The sequence below is a fragment of the Mandrillus leucophaeus genome, unplaced genomic scaffold (genome assembly GCF_000951045.1).
Source record: "Mandrillus leucophaeus isolate KB7577 unplaced genomic scaffold, Mleu.le_1.0 Scaffold1504, whole genome shotgun sequence".
Classification (NCBI taxonomy): domain Eukaryota; kingdom Metazoa; phylum Chordata; class Mammalia; order Primates; family Cercopithecidae; genus Mandrillus; species Mandrillus leucophaeus.
In genome coordinates, this window is record NW_012101482.1 from 217,498 (window position 1) to 235,420 (window position 17,923).

Consider the following 17,923-nt stretch of genomic DNA (forward strand, 5'->3'; position numbering starts at 1 on the left):
CAGCCTTTTTTTTGGAGGTGGAGTTTTGATCTTATCGCCCAGGCTGGAGTGCAATGGCCAATCTCAGCTCACAGCAACCTCCACCTCCCAGGTTCAAGTGATTCTTATGCCTCAGCCTCCTGAGTAGCTGGGATTACCGGCACCTGCCACCACACCTAGCTAATTTTTGTATTTTTTGTAGAGACAGGGTTTTGCCATGTTGGCCAGGCTGGCCTTAAACTCCTGACCTCAGGTGAGCTGCCCTCCTCAGCCTCCCAAAGTACTGTTATTACAGGTGTGAACCACCGCACCTGGCCGTAATTTAACTCTTTTTACTAAAACAGTCTTAGGATCAGAGTGTGTTTCCATACGTTTCTCCAATGGTACTTCTTTCTTTCTTTTTTCTTTTTTTTTCTTTCTTATTTTTTTTTTTGAGATGAAGTCTAGCCCTGTCGCCCAGGCTGGAGTGCAGTGGCATGATCTCAGCTCACTGCAACCTCCACCTCCAGGGTTCAAGCGATTCTCCTGCCTCAGCCTCCTGAGTAGCTGGGACTATAGGTGCGCATAACCACATCCAGCTAATTCGTACTTTAGAATTGATATTAAACTCATGTGGCATTCATGTAGGCTGAAATGGTCCTCCTTCTTTTTGCTTCTACCCAGACACAGGGCTGTCTTTGCCATTACTCCTGACTCCTTCTTCTTAGTATTTGCTTGATGTGACAATCACCATGTATGTACGTGTCCTTCACCCTGGGAAACTCTTTCAAACAATAGGTTGGTTTTTTTTCTTGTTTTGTTTTTGGTTTCTGCCATACCCAGGGTGATAGGAGGGAAGACATTAAAAAAGACATTATTTTTCACTATATACACATAACAAAAAGAAGAAAAGAACACTGTCATCACTGAATACAAAAAAGTACGTGAATTTCCTACGGCCATTTTTTTTCTTTTGGTGGATATTAATACCATAAGGACAGTAGATTGTGTAACAAGAGACTTCTGGATACAAATTAATGTTTAGTAGTTTTATTAACATTAATTTTTTATAATTAGAATTACATTAATCTCAGTACGGTAATTAAGTCCAGAATTTTGATGTTATTCAATTTTGTTACAAATAATTTGGAATGTTCGATTACTCAAAGTACTGCTTATGATTTAAGCATGTGGATGAATGTTTTTCACAGCCAAAACTTAGTAATGCTATTCAGGGGCAATAAGCTATTAAATAGGCAGAAATTTGAAATCAATTATTGCTTGATTTCAGATGTCTGAAACAATAGAATCTCAAGTACATATTGAACTTCTCAAATGGTCATGCACTCATCACTGTGGAGTAAAAAAGGAAGGAACGAGGGAAGGGAGGAAGGGAAGGAAGAAAGAAGGAAAAAAAAAAGAAGGAAAAAGGAAAGAAAGAAAGAAGTAAAAGAAAGAAGGGAAAAAGGAAGGGAAAGGAAAGGAAAAAGGAAAGGAAAGGAAAGGAAAGAAAGAAAGATAAGCATGTTCTTTTAGTGACAGCTTTATGTAATGAAAAATGATTCTTCTGGGCTGGACTTGGTGGCTTACACCTGTAATCCTAGCACTTTGGGAGGCCCAAGGAGGGAGGATTGCTTGAGCTCAGGAGTTCAAGACCAGCTTGGGCAACATAGCAAAACCTCATCTTTACTAAAATTCCAAAAAAATTTAGCCAGATATGGTGATGTGTGCCTGTAGTCTCAGCTACTTGGTGGGGCACTGAGGCCAGTGGATCTCTTGAGCCTGGGAGGTTGAGGCTGCAGTGAGCTGTCATCATGCCACTGCACTCCAACCTGGGTGACAGAGCGAGACCCTGTCTCAAGAAAAGAAAAAAAGAAAAAGAAAAAAATTATTCTGTAACATTATCGTGTAATGCTCATGTGATAGTACTACCTGCATTTTAATCTAATTGTTTATTTAATTGTCTATCTTCACTCAATTATAATGTTTGTATAGGCAGGGATCATGCTTTTCTTGCTTATTCTTGTAATCCCTAACACCATGCTTGCCATAGACAAATTGCCATGTATCTCTACCTCTCTATTCACTGAATGATGTTCGTTTCCCTGATATCCCTGAAATTATTATTATTATTATTATTTTTAATAGAAAAAGGGCAACATGCATGACTATATAGGGGGGTCTGTTAGTAGGGTCTGGCCCAAGTATCCAACAATACTAAAAACCAAGTGAGTTCCTACCTTGGCTCCTCCTTCCTAACTCTCTTGAAATCTCAGCCTTTCGAATCTTTGCCATGCTGATGGTAAAGAAAGGCATGCCAAGAAAAGAAGGGGTGTGGGTGGGGTTTTGCCTAAGATTCCCTAGAGAACTCTTAAAAATACTGACTCACAGGCCCCACCCAGCCCATGAACTTCTGTTTCAATTGATATTGAGTGATGTCCAGAGAATCACTATTTTAAAGACTCCCAGATGATTCAGTGTTCAGCCTGGGTTGAGAAACAATTGGTCTAGCTAGTCAAATCAACCTACTTTAGTTGATTTGATCACAAGCTCCTACGTAGGAACAGTGGTGGTGTGGCTGACTCACATTACCAGAGTATAAGGGAGTGCCCATAATTAAAGCTCTACCCTTGCCCCAACACTGTGGTCCAATAAATGTCAACATTTTTGATCCTGGCCATTCTGGTGAAGGAGAGCCTGGGAGTGAAGGAAGGGATGGAGGGAGTAATGAAGAACAGACCCTGCCTTTGTGGTTAGAGTCAAAAACATTCATTGAACCATCATTAAATAGGTACTTGTTGAGGACCTACTATTGGCCAGGTACCAAGCCCTGTGACTACACCAGTGAAAAACACCAGCCAAATCCCTGCCTTCACAGAGGTAACTATATTCTAGGGGCCAAGACATAGAATAGACAAATGGTTATATCAGTGTCATTGATATCAATGGATAGTATGAGAAGAAAATTAAAGCAGTGTCGAGTAGAGTGAAGGGGACAGAGTAAGGGTGAGACAGGTTGGTTGGGAAAACAGCTCTGAGCAGAGGATGTCTGAGTTGAGACCTGGATGAAGAGAAGGAGTAAAGGTAAGACTGATGTGAGAGCTGGGGGAACATCAAGGGAAATAGCTCCTGAGTTGAGGATGCTCTTGGCATGTTCAGAATTAACAAGAAAGTCCTTGGGGTGAGAATGAGCATATGGTGTAGGGCCTCAGAGGCCAGGGATAGGACTCTAGGATTTGTCTCAAGTGTGATACAAAGCTTTTGGAGAATAGTGAGCAGAAGATGGATTGATCTAATTTTATTTTTAAAATATTGCTCTGACTGATATAGGGGATATAGTCAATATATATCCTGATAGTAAGGAAAATGGATTATAGGGACTAAGATTAGAAGAAGGACCATGATTTGGGAGGCCATTGCATGGTCCAAGTAGTTGAGAGTAGCTTAGATTAGGATTGTAGCCATGGAGGAGGGAGAAACAGTAAGATGTGGGATATATTTGAGAGTAGGAGTGGCGAAGACTTGCTGATGCATTCAGTGTTGGGTGTAAGAAAAAGAGAAAATTCACCTGGGCTGGTTATAGTATTAAGTTACTGTAAACTGAATCCTGAATGCTTAAATACTGTGAGATACATAGTGAGCCCTCAATAAATGTTGGCTATGATCAAACATCCAACTGAGAGTGTTAAATAGACCATTGACCATTAAGTCTGCAGCTCAGGGAAAGGATAGAGCTGGAGATATACATTTGGGAGTCACCAGGGTATGGTGGGATTTAAAACCATTGGACTAGATGAAATCAAGAGTGTGAGAATATAAAGCTGAGAGTGAAGTTCCAGAGCATTTCAACATGTGGAGACTGAGAGCCAAAGAGGAGAACCCAGAAGAGAAGGCTGAGAGGGAAGGGCCCATGAGATTGGAAGAAATTTTGGAGCATGGCAAGACCTCGAAGTCAAGTGAAGAAAGTATTTTAAGGTGGGAATCGACTAAAATATTGTTGACAAGTATTCAAAAACAGTGGAGTATGAGAATGACCATTGGAGGTTGTAGGTGACCTTTTTAAGCTCTGAGCTGGAAATCTGTAGGGGGTTCCTCTGGCATTTCTTCAAGTCACTTGCTCTTTCTTGGAGGAATGTCTTAATCTTGGCTTGTTCTTCTTTTTCACTTTTCACATAGCTTTTCATTATCTTGCTCATTCTGTGAAGCAAGTAACTAACTCTGCTTACCTTTAAAACTGAAGAAGTTTTATGTTAAAGACTAGCCCCATTCAGGAATCATGAGCTAAGCTTTCTGCAACAATAATACTTATTTACTAACCACTCAGGCTATTATATAAATGCCACTTACATGAATACATTGAGAAGTGGGCATGAAAATGGCCATTATTTACATAAATAAAATGTTTTAATTTTAATTTAAAATTACATGTGAATTTCACATGATAAACTAGAGTTTAAGATGCCAATAACTCTTGAATTATAATTTTAGGAGAGAGAATGCTGCAGTTTGGAAAGTGGTGCTTGGCATCAACAATCTAGACCATCCATCAGTGTTCATGCAGACACGCTTTGTGAAGACCATCATCCTGCATCCCCGCTACAGTCGAGCAGTGGTGGACTATGACATCAGCATCATTGAGCTAAATGAAGACATCAGTGAGACTGGCTATGTCCGGCCTGTCTGCTTGCCCAGCCCGGAGCAGTGGCTAGAGCCTGATACGTACTGCTATATCACAGGCTGGGGCCACATGGGCAATAAAAGTAAGCCAGTGTATTAGTCCATTCTCATGTTGCTATAAGCACATACCTGAGATTGGGTAATTTATAAAGGAAAGAGGTTTAATTGAGTCACAGTTCTGCAGGGCTGGGGAGGCCTCAGGAAACTTACAGTCATGGTGGAAGGGGAAGCAAACATGTCCTTCTTCACGTGGCAGCAGCCAGGGGAAGTACCAAGCAAAAGGGGGAAAAGCCCCTTATAAAACCATCAGACCTCGTGAGAACTCACTATCAAGAGGGTAACTGTCCCCCATGTTTCAATTATCTCCCACCAGATCCCTCCCATTACACATGGAGATTATGGGAACTACAATTCAAGATGAGATTTGGGTGGGAACACAGCCAAACCATATCAGCCAGGATCTTCAGGAGCCTGAGAAACACTGTGTTGCTCAGTTGGGAGGCTGAGGTGGGAGGATTTCTTGAGCCTGCAAGGTGGAGTCTGCAGTGAGCCGAGATCTCACCACTGCCTGGGTGACAGAATGAGACCCAGTACCTACAACCAAAAACTAGGTTGCTTTTGGCCATAATTTCCCATTTTCTCTTACAAAAAGATAGCCACAAATGGTAAATACTTAGCGATGTATCGCACTTCATTTGCTGTGCGAATCATAGATAGACATTAATAATGAACCATGGCATTTAAAATGGTCAAGCTCAAATGCAGTCTCCAAAAATCCCACTCCACACCTCAGAATCTCTCTCCAGGGAGCTACTATAAATGTTTTGGAGCTTCCTTGTGGCAGGAGGAGACCTGCCACAACTGTGCTTTGGACTGTCTCTAACTGCCTGAAGATAGCCCAATGATAGAGACAGTCACAGGGACTCTGCAGTCAAGCTGCATGGTCATATCTCCAATTTTATGTTATGATTTGGTCTTATGTGTATTACATCTGTAGTACAACCTATAAGTCCTTCAAGAAATCATATTGATTTGCTATTTGACTATTTAAATTGATTAAAATAGTTTGGCTGTGTAGATGACTTAAACATATAAAACATGTGGAAATTAAAAATGTGTACTATGTACTTACTCTCAGCCCCTACAATGGACTCTCTCATTCAGTTTGACCTAATTTAGAATAATAATTGTTTGTTTGTTTGTTTGTTTGTTTGTTTGTTTTTGAGACGAAGTCTCGCTCTGTCGCCCAGGCTGGAATGCAGTGGCACGATCTTGGCTCACTGCAACCTCTACCTCCCAGTTTCAAGTGATTCTCCTGCCTCAGCCTCCCAAGTAACTGGGATTTACAGGCATGCGACATGATGCCTGGCTAATTTTTTTTTTTTTTTTTTTTTTTTGTATTTTTAGTAGAGACGAGGTTTTGCCATGTTGTCCAAGCTAGTCTCAAACTCCTGACAGCAGGTGATCCAGCCACCTAAGACTTAAAAAAACAAACAAGCAAACAAACAAAAAAAATTCCAAGTACAGCCTACTCTGCCCATATCAAGTATAATGCCATGGCTTTCAAGAATGATAATGTATATAGGCATTCTGTTATGGCCTTAGAAATTGTATATTTGAAAGAATTTTTTTCTTAAAATTTAGTCAGATAAGTTTTGAGTTACATTGTTTCATCAATTACAGAATGGAAAGGAAATTCAATAGGCAGAAGTCAATGACTTTTTCAAAAAAAACTCACATGTAACAATCCTCTGACAATATCCATATTGAACTCAGAGTGATACTGCAACATAATGCACACTGCACACATGTAGTATAGCATAAATTGAGCCCAGGAGTTCGAGACCAGCCTGGGAAACATGGTGAAACTGTTTGTACAAAAAAAAAAATTAGCTTGGCATTGTGGTGTGTGCCTGTAGTCCCAGCTACTTGGGAGGCTGAGGCGGGAGGATTTCTTGAGCCTGGAAGGTGGAGGCTCCAGTGAGCCAAGATCTCATCACTGCCTGGGTGACAGAATGAGACCCTGTCTGAAAAAAAAAGCAAAATTCTGCTGAATTCAGTAAGAAAGACCTGCTTGATCTGACTATACAACTTTCAAGCTTACTATAAAATGGAAAAAAAAAAAAAAGCAACTGCCTAACTCACCAGAGTGTTGTAAAGATTAAAGACAATGAGACCCACTAGTGCCCAATAAATGTTAGCTATTTTTCTTATTCTTTAGACAATCTATGAAACATCCACTGCCTGCATCACATTGATTTTCCTAAAAATGGCTCTTTCTTCCTATAAGGTATCCAGTGATGCTTCACCATCACTGTTTCAAAGAAGAACAGTGTGTATAATTTTGCAGAATGGCTAAACAGTGAAAGATTCACGCTGTCTTGCTGCAAGAAATCCATTGTCGTTCTTCAAGAACTTTCAAGCAAGATGGAATTCACATATTCTCTCTGTCAATACCAAGGGATGGCTTTGAGCTTTTCAACATCTCTCTGTCATATCCTCTAGGATTAGAGGTTCTTACCTCAAGTAAGAACTTGGGGCTGCTGGGGCACATATTGAGACACATTCTTTTCATCAAGAATAGGACAACCCTTCTCTGTTAGAATGAACAGGTTTTCTCTATTTTAGCAGAGCAGGACTATCATGCTGAGTTGATGCTGAACTGGCAGCCTCCTATCTGGCAGCCAGCAGAGCTCTGGCTTGATTGTTTCATTTTCTTTGTAGTAGCTATTGTTTTTGTTATAGCATATGATAAGGATGAACCAACTTACTTAACCAGTCTGGGCCTCGATTTCCCCGTTAATAAAATAAAGGAGTTTCACTGGATAATTGCTATGAACACTTCTAACTAGAAAATTCTGATTCCAAACCAGCCGTGTCTTTAAAATGACATTTCAAGTAAAGAATATGCCTCTCTTGGTATAAAAATACTTATATTATATTTGCATTTCATATTTGGCTAGCTTCACTAGCCTCACTTTTGAGTCATTTTACCATCATATGTATATTCTTATTATTATTATTTTTTTTCAAATTCAGTGCCTTTTAAGCTGCAAGAGGGAGAAGTCCGCATTATTTCTCTGGAACAGTGTCAGTCCCACTTTGACATGAAGACCATCACCACTCGGATGATATGTGCTGGCTATGAGTCTGGCACAGTTGATTCATGCATGGTAAGTTGCTTTCTGGTTACCAAGGAGATTCATTTCAACAGTAACTTCAGTGCATTCCCATAAACTCATTATTACTCACGTACAGCCCTTTGGAAATATTTTTTGAAAATTGTTTGTTGCCAAATGTTTAATTATTTACAGCACATTTTCCTGCAGCTGGTACACAATTCTCCTAATTACACCCATCCTCTTTATTCAGGGTGCCTTCTACTGTCTCATCTACTGCATGGGGAACATCACCCTTGGTCAGCAACAGGAGAAAAACAATTTTTCCTGTTCATCTCATTCAACCATTTTAGTGGTTAGGATAAACGAGGTTCTAAGAGGAGCTAGTAGTAACCATGGCTTCCACCTGGCTGCCCCGGGAAGCAGGGCAGGCATGAAAGGACATTGTCAGTCATTGGAGTGATGGCATTAAGACACACATCAACACCCCAACTTCCAGGGTGTGAGACAGGACTAACTCTGTCTCAGGGGTCATCACACTGGTGTTGTCTGGGCCCTCACTTGATTGCCAGCATGTCCTCAAATGTCACTGAACTCAACCTTTAGATACTCAGGATTCATAGCCATGAGAGTTTGTAGAACATATTAACGTAACAGTGTAGAGGTGCCTTTTTATTTTTACTTAATAGACACTCATCGAACATTATACTGGACTGGCTCCTAGGAAAGGAGGGAAAAGTGCAAGTGCTCAAATAAGCTTGTAACAAAAACTGGGGAAGACAGTTATTATACTATGCTGCTGTGAAGCACCTTTGTTATTTTACTGCTTTGGAGTAATTTGCCCACTACAGTTTAGTAATGAAGAAAAGATACAACAGTGCTCTTAAGTACTAACTCAATGTAAATACATTATATTTTTGATGATCCATTTTAGAATGGAAAAATCAGGGTATTGAAAATGGCCCTGTGGTGATTGCTTAGACAGTTGTCATGGGAAAGAGGGAGCAGACAGCTCCCTTGGCGTTTCACTGAGACCACCTTCCTTTCTGCCTCATGGCCTCACGTCATCCTGCTGAGGTGGGTGGTGGTAAAGGAATCCCTCCCTTCTCTACAGGAGGACTGGGTTTGATTTCCCAGGCCCAAAAAAAGTGTTGTAGGAGGCAGCATGATGTGGGTGTGGGGCACAGGATTTGAAGCCTGAAAGATCTGGGTTGTAGCTCATCTCTGCCATTAAGACCAGTATAACCCGATGAAGTTATCTAACCTCTCTGGATAGCTTTTCATAAGTAAAGTGGGACTAATTCTGTCCATGAAGATTAACTAAGTTAATGTATTTAGAAGCCTGTATCTTTCACATATCTGTATATGATATCTGGCACATACTTAGACATTCAATGAATAGTAATTACACCAATATTAAAATCTATCAGTTTAGTGCTTATTATGTTTCGGGCTCTCTGCAAAACGCTTTCTAATAACTCATTTAAATATCATAATCAACCCATATGGTGGTGTGTTTATTTTCCCTAAACAGATCAAGAATACAGGAGGTTAAGTAATTTTCCCCAAATCAGCCAGCATGAAGGTGGTAGATTGAGGATATGAAATCGGGCAGTCTGGCAGCAATGATTAATATAAATACATTTCTACCTCTCTCCAATGTCATCTGGAGGTTTATCAAAAACTAGCACCTCTTGGCACATGTTCAAGATCATCTCTTGGCAATTGCTAAAGGAGGGGAAGGGAGATGATTCCTTGACAGAGAGCTGAAGGCCCACAGACACAGGCACGGGCATGTTCTTATCATGATGCCTAATAGGAACCAGGTCTTGCCAACTTCTTTAGTAGTGGGATTTCAGTGGTGTGGGTATGCTAAATGCATACCAGATATTCTCTAACACAGCTTCAGGTAGAAAACAAAACAAACAAAACCTACTTTTTACTATATCAGAAGCAAATGTTTCTACTTAAACCTCTATTATATGACATATATTATTTTCCTTAATCATATCAACAGGACATAATGAAGTGTGAGTTTGTCTGTGACAATCTATAAGCCAATACTGAAGCCAAATATGTTGGTTTCAAGCCCAATATTACAAAGAGGACCAAAAGAACAAACCAGATCCGTTGTGCCTTTAGCTGTAGTCTCACTTTCATTTTTAATTGCTTGCTTTTCACCTTATGTTTTGCATTTAATGGAGTGCCTACCTGACTCACTAAGCCTAAATCAAAACCCACATCTCAGGAAGGCATTTTTTATTCCTCTCCACCTGGATGTCATCACTCATTCCTTTGAACTCCTCTTTCTAGCCTTTAGATTTTGCTTTCATGTGAAGTTATTCTTGTTACCCAAGCTGACTTTAGGCTGCTCTGGGACAAAAATAGTGCTTGTTTGTTTGTTTATACACTAGCACAGAACTTTTCAAAAAGTAGATGCTAAATAATTATTTTATTAAATGTCTGATCTGGAGGTGAAAATGTGCTGACATTGTAAACACGTTCCATTTTAATCACCCTCTGACATCATAGATCCACTTCAATAGGCGAGCATCTTATTTATTTTATATAAGGAGAGATCAAGAATGAAATACCTTATGTGTATGAAATATGTGAAAACAAATTTGTGAAAACAGTTTGTGAAACGTTTCCAGGAAATTTTTCTTTTTTGTCTAAGCATTATATACATGTAACAAATAAATTTTGCTTTAAAAAATTCAATTCGGCTCTTAAGCAGAAAAAGTTATTCAGCTCTTTGCAAGTTCTATGCTTATGATTTTGGCTTAGGGTATTGGAAAGTTACAAATTCAAAGATCATCACTTACACAAAAGTGTACAGCACAAACAAAATTTTAATCTTTTTCTTCTTCTTCTTCTTTTTTTTTTTTTTAAGATGGAGTTTCACTCTGTCTCCCAGGTTGGAGTGCAGTGGTGTGATCTCAGCTTATTGCAACCTCCACCTCCTGGGTTCAAGCGATTCTCCTGCCTCAGCCTCTGGAGTAGCTGGGATTACAGGTTTCCACCACCAAACCTGGCTAATTTTTGTATTTTGAGTAGAGACAGGGTTTCACCATGTTGACCAGGTTGGTCTGGAACTCCTGACCTCAAGTCATCTCCCCGCCTCAGCCTCCCAAAGTGCTACGATTACAGGCTTGAGCCAGCGTGCCAGGCCCAATTTCTCTTTCATAGCAATAATATTCACGAATGTTCCTAAGAAGCAGGGTGGCCTAGTAATTATAGAGTTGGAGTCTTGTTACCAGGCTGCTTGGATTCAAATCCAGCCTCTGTCAATGAACAAGTTATTTAACTTGTGCTTCAGTTTCAACATCTCCAAAACAGATATAATAAATAATACAAACTCTTAGGTATTTTGTAAAGATTAAATGAGCTAATATGTGGAAAATGTTTAGAAGAAGATTGAGAAACATTAGTCCTATGTTCTTCAACAATACCAAGTAGGAAGACTATAGATATGCTTCTAATTTTGAAAGTCTGTAGATCAAGGAGTATTTGTAACCTTCCACAATGAATTCACATATTTAACTTTTTTTTTTTCCATGGTATCAGCTCTTCTTTTTCGAGGCAGTGCAGAATATACCTTTGTTTTCAGATGTAGCAAATATTGCTATTACTAATGCCATAGCATTTTATTGTTAACTATATTTGGGGGAAAAACTGAATATAATTCAACTGGAATCCTTAAATATCATGAATGAAAATCCCTATATATATGAAATAAAATACAGGCTATTAATGAAATATTCATTATAAATAATTTTAAGTGGTCCTATTTTGTATTCAACTATGCCAAATTTAAAAGTCTTCAGAACTATTAAGAAGTGTAGTAAGGGACCCCAAATTGTGTTATACTTAATGTATTCATTCACAAAGCCAGATTCTTGAAAATAGATATTTTAGAATATGTTTGTAGTACTGTGTGTGGGGGGGATTTTATTCCATTTTGGGTAGTTTCCACAGTCATAAGTTAAACTGAAATTAGAATGAGGTCAATTTTGAAGTAATTAGTTCTGATACTTTTTAAAAGCTTTATGATATATTTTTGTAAGTGCAGAAAATGCCTGAAAAAGGTCTTTTAATTTTCTGGGGGAAAAAAATACAATTTCTTCCCAAGCCACTCTACCTTTTTAATGATCAGAGTTTAAGATGTTTATTTGAAAGTTCTATTTTTACAGCGGAAAGCACAATTCCTTCACAGGCTGACAAGGTCAGCTTTGTTGAAGCTTTCCAAGTTGGTTAATCTGGGTTTAGCTTTATTGTATCCTTGGGATAGCATGGACACACATTACGGCCCTGAAATGCCAGTTACTAACTCCCATTGCTACTCATTGCAGGGCGACAGCGGTGGGCCTCTTGTTTGTGAGAAGCCTGGAGGACAGTGGACATTATTTGGATTAACTTCATGGGGCTCCGTCTGCTTTTCCAAAGTCCTGGGGCCTGGCGTTTATAGTAATGTGTCATATTTCGTTGAATGGATTAAAAGACAGATTTACATCCAGACTTTTCTCCTAAACTAATTATAAGGATGATCAGAGACTTTTGCCAGCTACACTAAAAGAAAATGACCTTCTTGACTGTGAAGAGCTTCCTGCAGAGAGCTGTACAGAAGCACTTTTCACGGGCAGAAATGCTCAACCGTGCACTGCAAATTTGCATGTTTGTTTTGGACTAATTTTATTCAACTTATTTTTTTACCTTCATTTTTCTCTTATTTCAAGTTCAATGAAAGACTTTACAAAAGCAAAGCCAAGCATACTTTGTTCTTTTGCCAGGCCTAAGCATGACTGCAGCACAAAATTATCAACTCTGGAGAGATTGAAAATCATGCAGGTGCTACAGTAACAGGTTATGGAATGTTCTCTTTTATCCTATCACAAAAAAAGACATAGAGATTTAGGCTGACTATCTCTGCTAGTTTTTGTTTCTCAAGCTCAGTGCATAGTGGTAAATTTCAGTGTTAACATTGGAGACTTGCTTTTGATTTATTAAAAGCCAAGATAATTTACACATTTGAAGGATTTACTATTACCCTTCTAATGTTTGCATCATTCTGAGAACTGATGAAAGACAGTGATAAAAGACCAATATCATCCATTTAGGTAGCAAGACATATTGAATGCAGAGTTATTTAGATATCAATATTAACACTTGACTTTATAGGATACCATTCTGGATGTATATCAAGATTCTAATTTTATGGAAGAGTCTCTATAGAACTTTCCTCATAGCTGGGTTTGTTCAGGATATATCAGTTGGCTGATTGAGATTGCAACAACTAGATCAATATTTATGGACAATATTTTGTTTTACTTATGTGGCAAAGAACTGGATATTAAACTTTGCAAAGGAGAATTTAGATGAGAGATGCAATTTTTTAAAAAGAAAATTAATTTGCATCCCTCACTTAATTAAATTTACTTTTCAGTTTTCTTGTGTTCATCCATACCAACAAAGTCATAAAAAGCATATTTTAGAGCACAGAAAAACTTTGCATGCAGTAAAACATTTTGCAACTTTCCTCAAAAGATGTTTAATATCTGGTTTCTTCTCGGTAATTAAAATTTTAGAAATGACTTTTAGCTCTAGGCCACTTTACACAACTCAATTTCTGAAGCAATTAGTGGTAAAAAGTATTTTTCCCCACTAAAAAGCTTTAAAACACAAATCTTCGTATATACTTAATTTAATTAGGCATCCATTTTGCCTTTTAAACAACTAGGATTCCCTACTAACCTCCACCAGCAACCTGGACTGCCTCAGCATTCCAAATAGATACTACGTGCAATTTTATACATGTCTTTTTGTATCTTTTCTATGCGTAAACATATTTGAAATTCAAAAAGTTGTTTTAGCAATTTCTATATTATTCATTTCCTGTCCTGCAGTTTGTATAAAGCTAAGGAGAGTGTGAAATCTAGCAACTGAATTGTGGTCACAATTTTGTGAAAGTTCAAGAACATTTGTCAGTTTTGTTATAGTTGTAGGTACATATTTAATGTATCAACTTTTAGCCTTGCTCAACTTAGGCTCAGTGAAATACACATATTATACTTATTTTAAATAATTCTTAATACAAATAAAATGGTCTAATCACCTTTTTTTTATGGATATGGGTGGCAAGTTCTAAGAAATTGTTTCTGTCTCTAACAGCATGCTGGCAGCCTGTTTACCAATCACAGTTCACCTCCCTTATATCTCACTCTCACAGGTTCATGCTGTTTCATTTTAGAGGCTCAGTGGCTCCTTGACTGGTCTGAAATTAGAGGTTGCTAATAGTCTCACAGTACCCATTGAGTGTCCAGTGGGAACTTTAGTCCTGGTAAGGGCACACAGATCTTTAATGTCTAGAGTACCTTTTGGGAACCCAATACAATTATTTTATAAATCCTTTGTATAAGATTATATCCCAAAATGTATGCTATTAATCAATTTTCTTATCTACTGACAGCAATGATATAATACTTGGTCCCCCCAAATTTGGCGAAGTACACTGGACACCAGATCACATCAGCTTGGGTAACTTTATGTAAAAGAGTTATTGACTTGTAAACGTGACCCTTTAAAAGCTTCATACAGATCCCAGCCTCTTTAGGTTAAGGTCTAAATGTGTTTTAGAATTCAAAATTTTCCAAATTTTAAAAGGAAATACAGTTTAGCACTCAGTAATGAAATAATATATTTGTAGCAAAGTATATGAATGATTACATTAAGTACATAAATAGCTTTACATTTGTTCAGGGCATAGAATTTAGGCCTAATTTATAAAAATATTTCAGTTTTTAGAGGTTTGGAGGTTTTGGAATTGTGGATACAAGATTGTGACCCTATCACATTAGCACTCAGTATTTTCCTCTATTCATATGTACAGATAATTCAATTCTGAAAATTGATCTTTTTCCTTAGTGTTTTTGGCTCATTCTTTGTCCTTAGATGCTAACCTTTTTATTTACAAGTGAACATACCTCTAAATTATTGTTTATCAGGAGACGACGATCTCAGGGAATGAATGCCAACTGCTGCGAGGATAATAAATGATATGACATCAGTGATTTTCCATATAAGGCAAAAGCAATATTCTGGTAAAAGGCATGCTTTGTGACTTTCCTTCTAAGTTCTGGTACTAATTACAGTTGGATTTGGCAAATGTTTATAAGAGTGATGATGATTTTTCAGTATACATTATTTATGAAATAGTTTATTTATAAAAACAGTCATAAGAAAACAGAAAGCAACTTCCATTAACTATGTGAGATTTTGAAAGTTCTAGAAATCAGCTTATGTAAAAGACTATTTGCAAGAAAAACAGAAGGCTACAAAAATGTTAGACCAAAATAGTAGGCAGAAGGTAGAAAACTAAACCCTGAGAATAACAGTCATTAAGAAGACCTTGATGTAGACGTTGCATATGAGCATGGAGATTCAGGAAGGAAATTCTGGATGATTGGTGGCTGACAACTTTCAAATATAATAAATAGAGAAAGGATTTCAAAAGAACTTCAACAGGAATATATGATTTTATAGTAGCACCTGGCCTTACTTAACATAAAGTAGTCTGTTTGTAGCAACTAAAGCCAGCATACATGATTTGCAATAGCAGTAAACTTGCTATAGACATTCCTGTCCTCAAATGTATTTTAAAACCAAATTTTTCTAAGAACCTCATAGACACCTCCAGAGAACAACCTGTATTAGTTTCAGTTTATATCTCATATTTTAGAGGCTCCAACACCTGAAAAGTCTCAGGGTATTGTAAAAACTATGAACCTTCAAGTGGCCTCTGGAAGATTGTTTTGAAATTGATTGTATCACTTAAATCAGGCTATTGTCAGTTTTAAAATACAGGAAATTGCCCAATGGGCTGTTTGTCTGCCTGATCTATGGCTTCAGTTTCCTAACTGACAACATCTATACAGAAGCAGATCTCATAAAAGGTCTTCTCTTGATTGGAACCTGAGAGAGGAATGCATTCCTGGTCCCTGATGAAACCCTAGAATCCCTCTTTCCCCTTTCCAATGAAGGCTCCACCTCAGGAAAACACTGAAATGAGCAGAGAGATATGCCTACATCTTCAGTCAGAAGACCTAAAGCATCTTCCCACAGAAAATAAAAAGCTATTCATAGACACTAATTGTATTTTAAGCAGTATAATTATACCCTATTTTAGGTACCTTGTTGTTTAAAAGGCTCTTGGGATTTTTACCTGTAAATTAACCATCTACGTGTTTTCCGTATTTCCTCTGAGTCCTAACCAATTCATTAAAAACTACTTTTTTCTTAATAAAAAAATTCAGATTGGAGCCTGACCATTTAAAGCATTTCTCTAGAATATAAGATCTCCTAGTAAAATAAATATATCTCAAATGACTCCCCTTGAAAATATTTGAATTTCTAAGAGAATGAAAATGCTTTTACAAAATCCAAAAAGTTTTACAAAAGCATTTGGTTCTGAATTAAATATTTCACTTCCTTAAACTCTGTCTAGGTCAAACTCTAGCCCTCTATTACAAATGTATATACAAACATACAATAATGGTCATCCTGTCAGCTCTTCCAAGCCTAGTAAAATGCTCATGTCCCTTATGGAAAAACTAGTCATTCTTGCTTGGAGAGATATCTCTTCAAAATCCCTCTTCCAACCTTGAAAGAATACTTGCAACTCCAGGGAGGGTGTCTAGCTTTCTTAATCTTTGCAGGGTCCAGCCATCTCAAAGGCCTTAGTTTCAGAGTAGCCTTGATCGAAAGCAGTTTCATACAGAGATAAGTTTCCTTGCTCAACAGCACAGGAAGTTGCTGACTTCATTGCAAATACAGTAGAAGGGCCAGGCTTGGGTCTTCTTCCTGACTTGTCAGCTGATTGGTTAGCATAGTTTGACGTCACTTGATTCATCTTTCCAGCCCCTCTCCACTTCTTGAGAGCTTCAGTCCTCTCCTCTGGAGTTAGTCTGTCAAAGTGCTTAGCTCTCAGAATTGGAGATGGAAACAGGGATCCCTGAAGAACTCTGTATACAAACCTAGGTGACAAGAAACATCATTAGAATTAAATTCACCTCAAATGCATTATGGAAAACCCCCCGAATACTAACCAATTAAAAAAGTAAAAGGGTCTGGTGGCCACTTGGCTCCTGAAATAAAGGGGGAGGGTAACTGAACTCTAGTATAAAATGGAGATAAAACAATATTAAATAAATTAATATTTGTAAAGCACTTAGAAAACAGTAATTGTCATGTAAGTGTTTATTAAAAAACAAAAATAAATAACATCTATAAAAGTAGAGATATAAATAGTTGCTACATAGGCTTAATGTTAGGTTAAATGAGACAATACATACAAAGCAGGCAGAGTGTTGACACACAGTAAGTGTTAAAAATGCTATTTGTATCAGTTTCCTATGGCTATTGTAACAAAGTACCACAAACGTGTCCCTTCCTAGACTAAACTGGCAGTGTTTCTTCTGGCATAATGTTCTCAAAAGTCTTGTGACTCTCCTATGTATGTCACTGGGATTTATGCCACTAGATAAGAGGTACCACCACAGATCTTTCCTGTATAACCTCATTTCTTTTTCTGGTTACTACTACAATGGTTGAGGAGATCTAGGAATCACATAACTAATCTCTTCAGCACTAGCAGAAAGGTTGTCCAGCTATGCTCTCAAACTTCTCTCCAGAGCATACTCCTAACAGTCAATCTCCTAACTTTAGCAACTTTTGCAATCTGGATAGCCTGAGAATTTCCTAAACCAAGTTCCTTGTGGCTTAGCAGTTTTCCCTTCAGTATCTTTCCTCTCACATTGTACTATAAGCAGTAAATCAGGACACACCTTCAATACTTTGCTTAGAAACCTCCTCAGTCAAATATCCAACTTCACTGCTTACAAATTCTGCTTTCTATATTACTGTAGAACACAAGTTAGCTAATTTTCCTGCCAGTATTCGAAAGATCCACTTCCCTCAAATTCCCAAAGCATGTTCCTCATTTTCTTCTGAGTCCTCATCAGTGTACTTGAAAATTCATATTTCTAGCAACTTTCTGTGTATGATGATATATGTATTCTCTACATCTGATGATACAGGCTTTCTCTGACTTCTTCATTTTCTTCTGAAACCTCACCAGCAGTAACTTAATTTTTCAGTAATGCAGGATTGTTTTC

The 17,923-nt window shown here is 38.0% G+C and overlaps 2 protein-coding genes across 5 annotated transcripts in view; one reads left to right on the forward strand and one right to left on the reverse strand.

The window, feature by feature from the left end:
• Positions 1-12,529, forward strand: part of CORIN (corin, serine peptidase) — a 222,459-nt gene extending 209,930 nt beyond the window's left edge. For 2 of the 4 annotated variants that reach the window (XM_011975028.1, XM_011975030.1), the window contains 3 exons: positions 4,447-4,718; positions 7,675-7,808; positions 12,107-12,289. In XM_011975028.1, the coding sequence (XP_011830418.1) occupies positions 4,447-4,718; positions 7,675-7,808; positions 12,107-12,289 (589 nt within the window). Of the gene's footprint in view, positions 1-4,446; positions 4,719-7,674; positions 7,809-12,106 lie in introns of all 4 variants that reach the window. The other 2 variants (XM_011975029.1, XM_011975031.1) reach the window with 2 other exon arrangements.
• A 2,413-nt stretch (positions 12,530-14,942) lies between these two features.
• The window catches only part of ATP10D (ATPase, class V, type 10D), a 109,264-nt gene continuing 106,283 nt past the window's right edge, over positions 14,943-17,923 (reverse strand). The window contains exon 23 of the mRNA XM_011975033.1: positions 14,943-16,783. Coding sequence (XP_011830423.1) covers positions 16,453-16,783 — 331 coding nt within the window. The 3' untranslated portion in view covers positions 14,943-16,452. The remainder of the gene's footprint in view (positions 16,784-17,923) is intronic.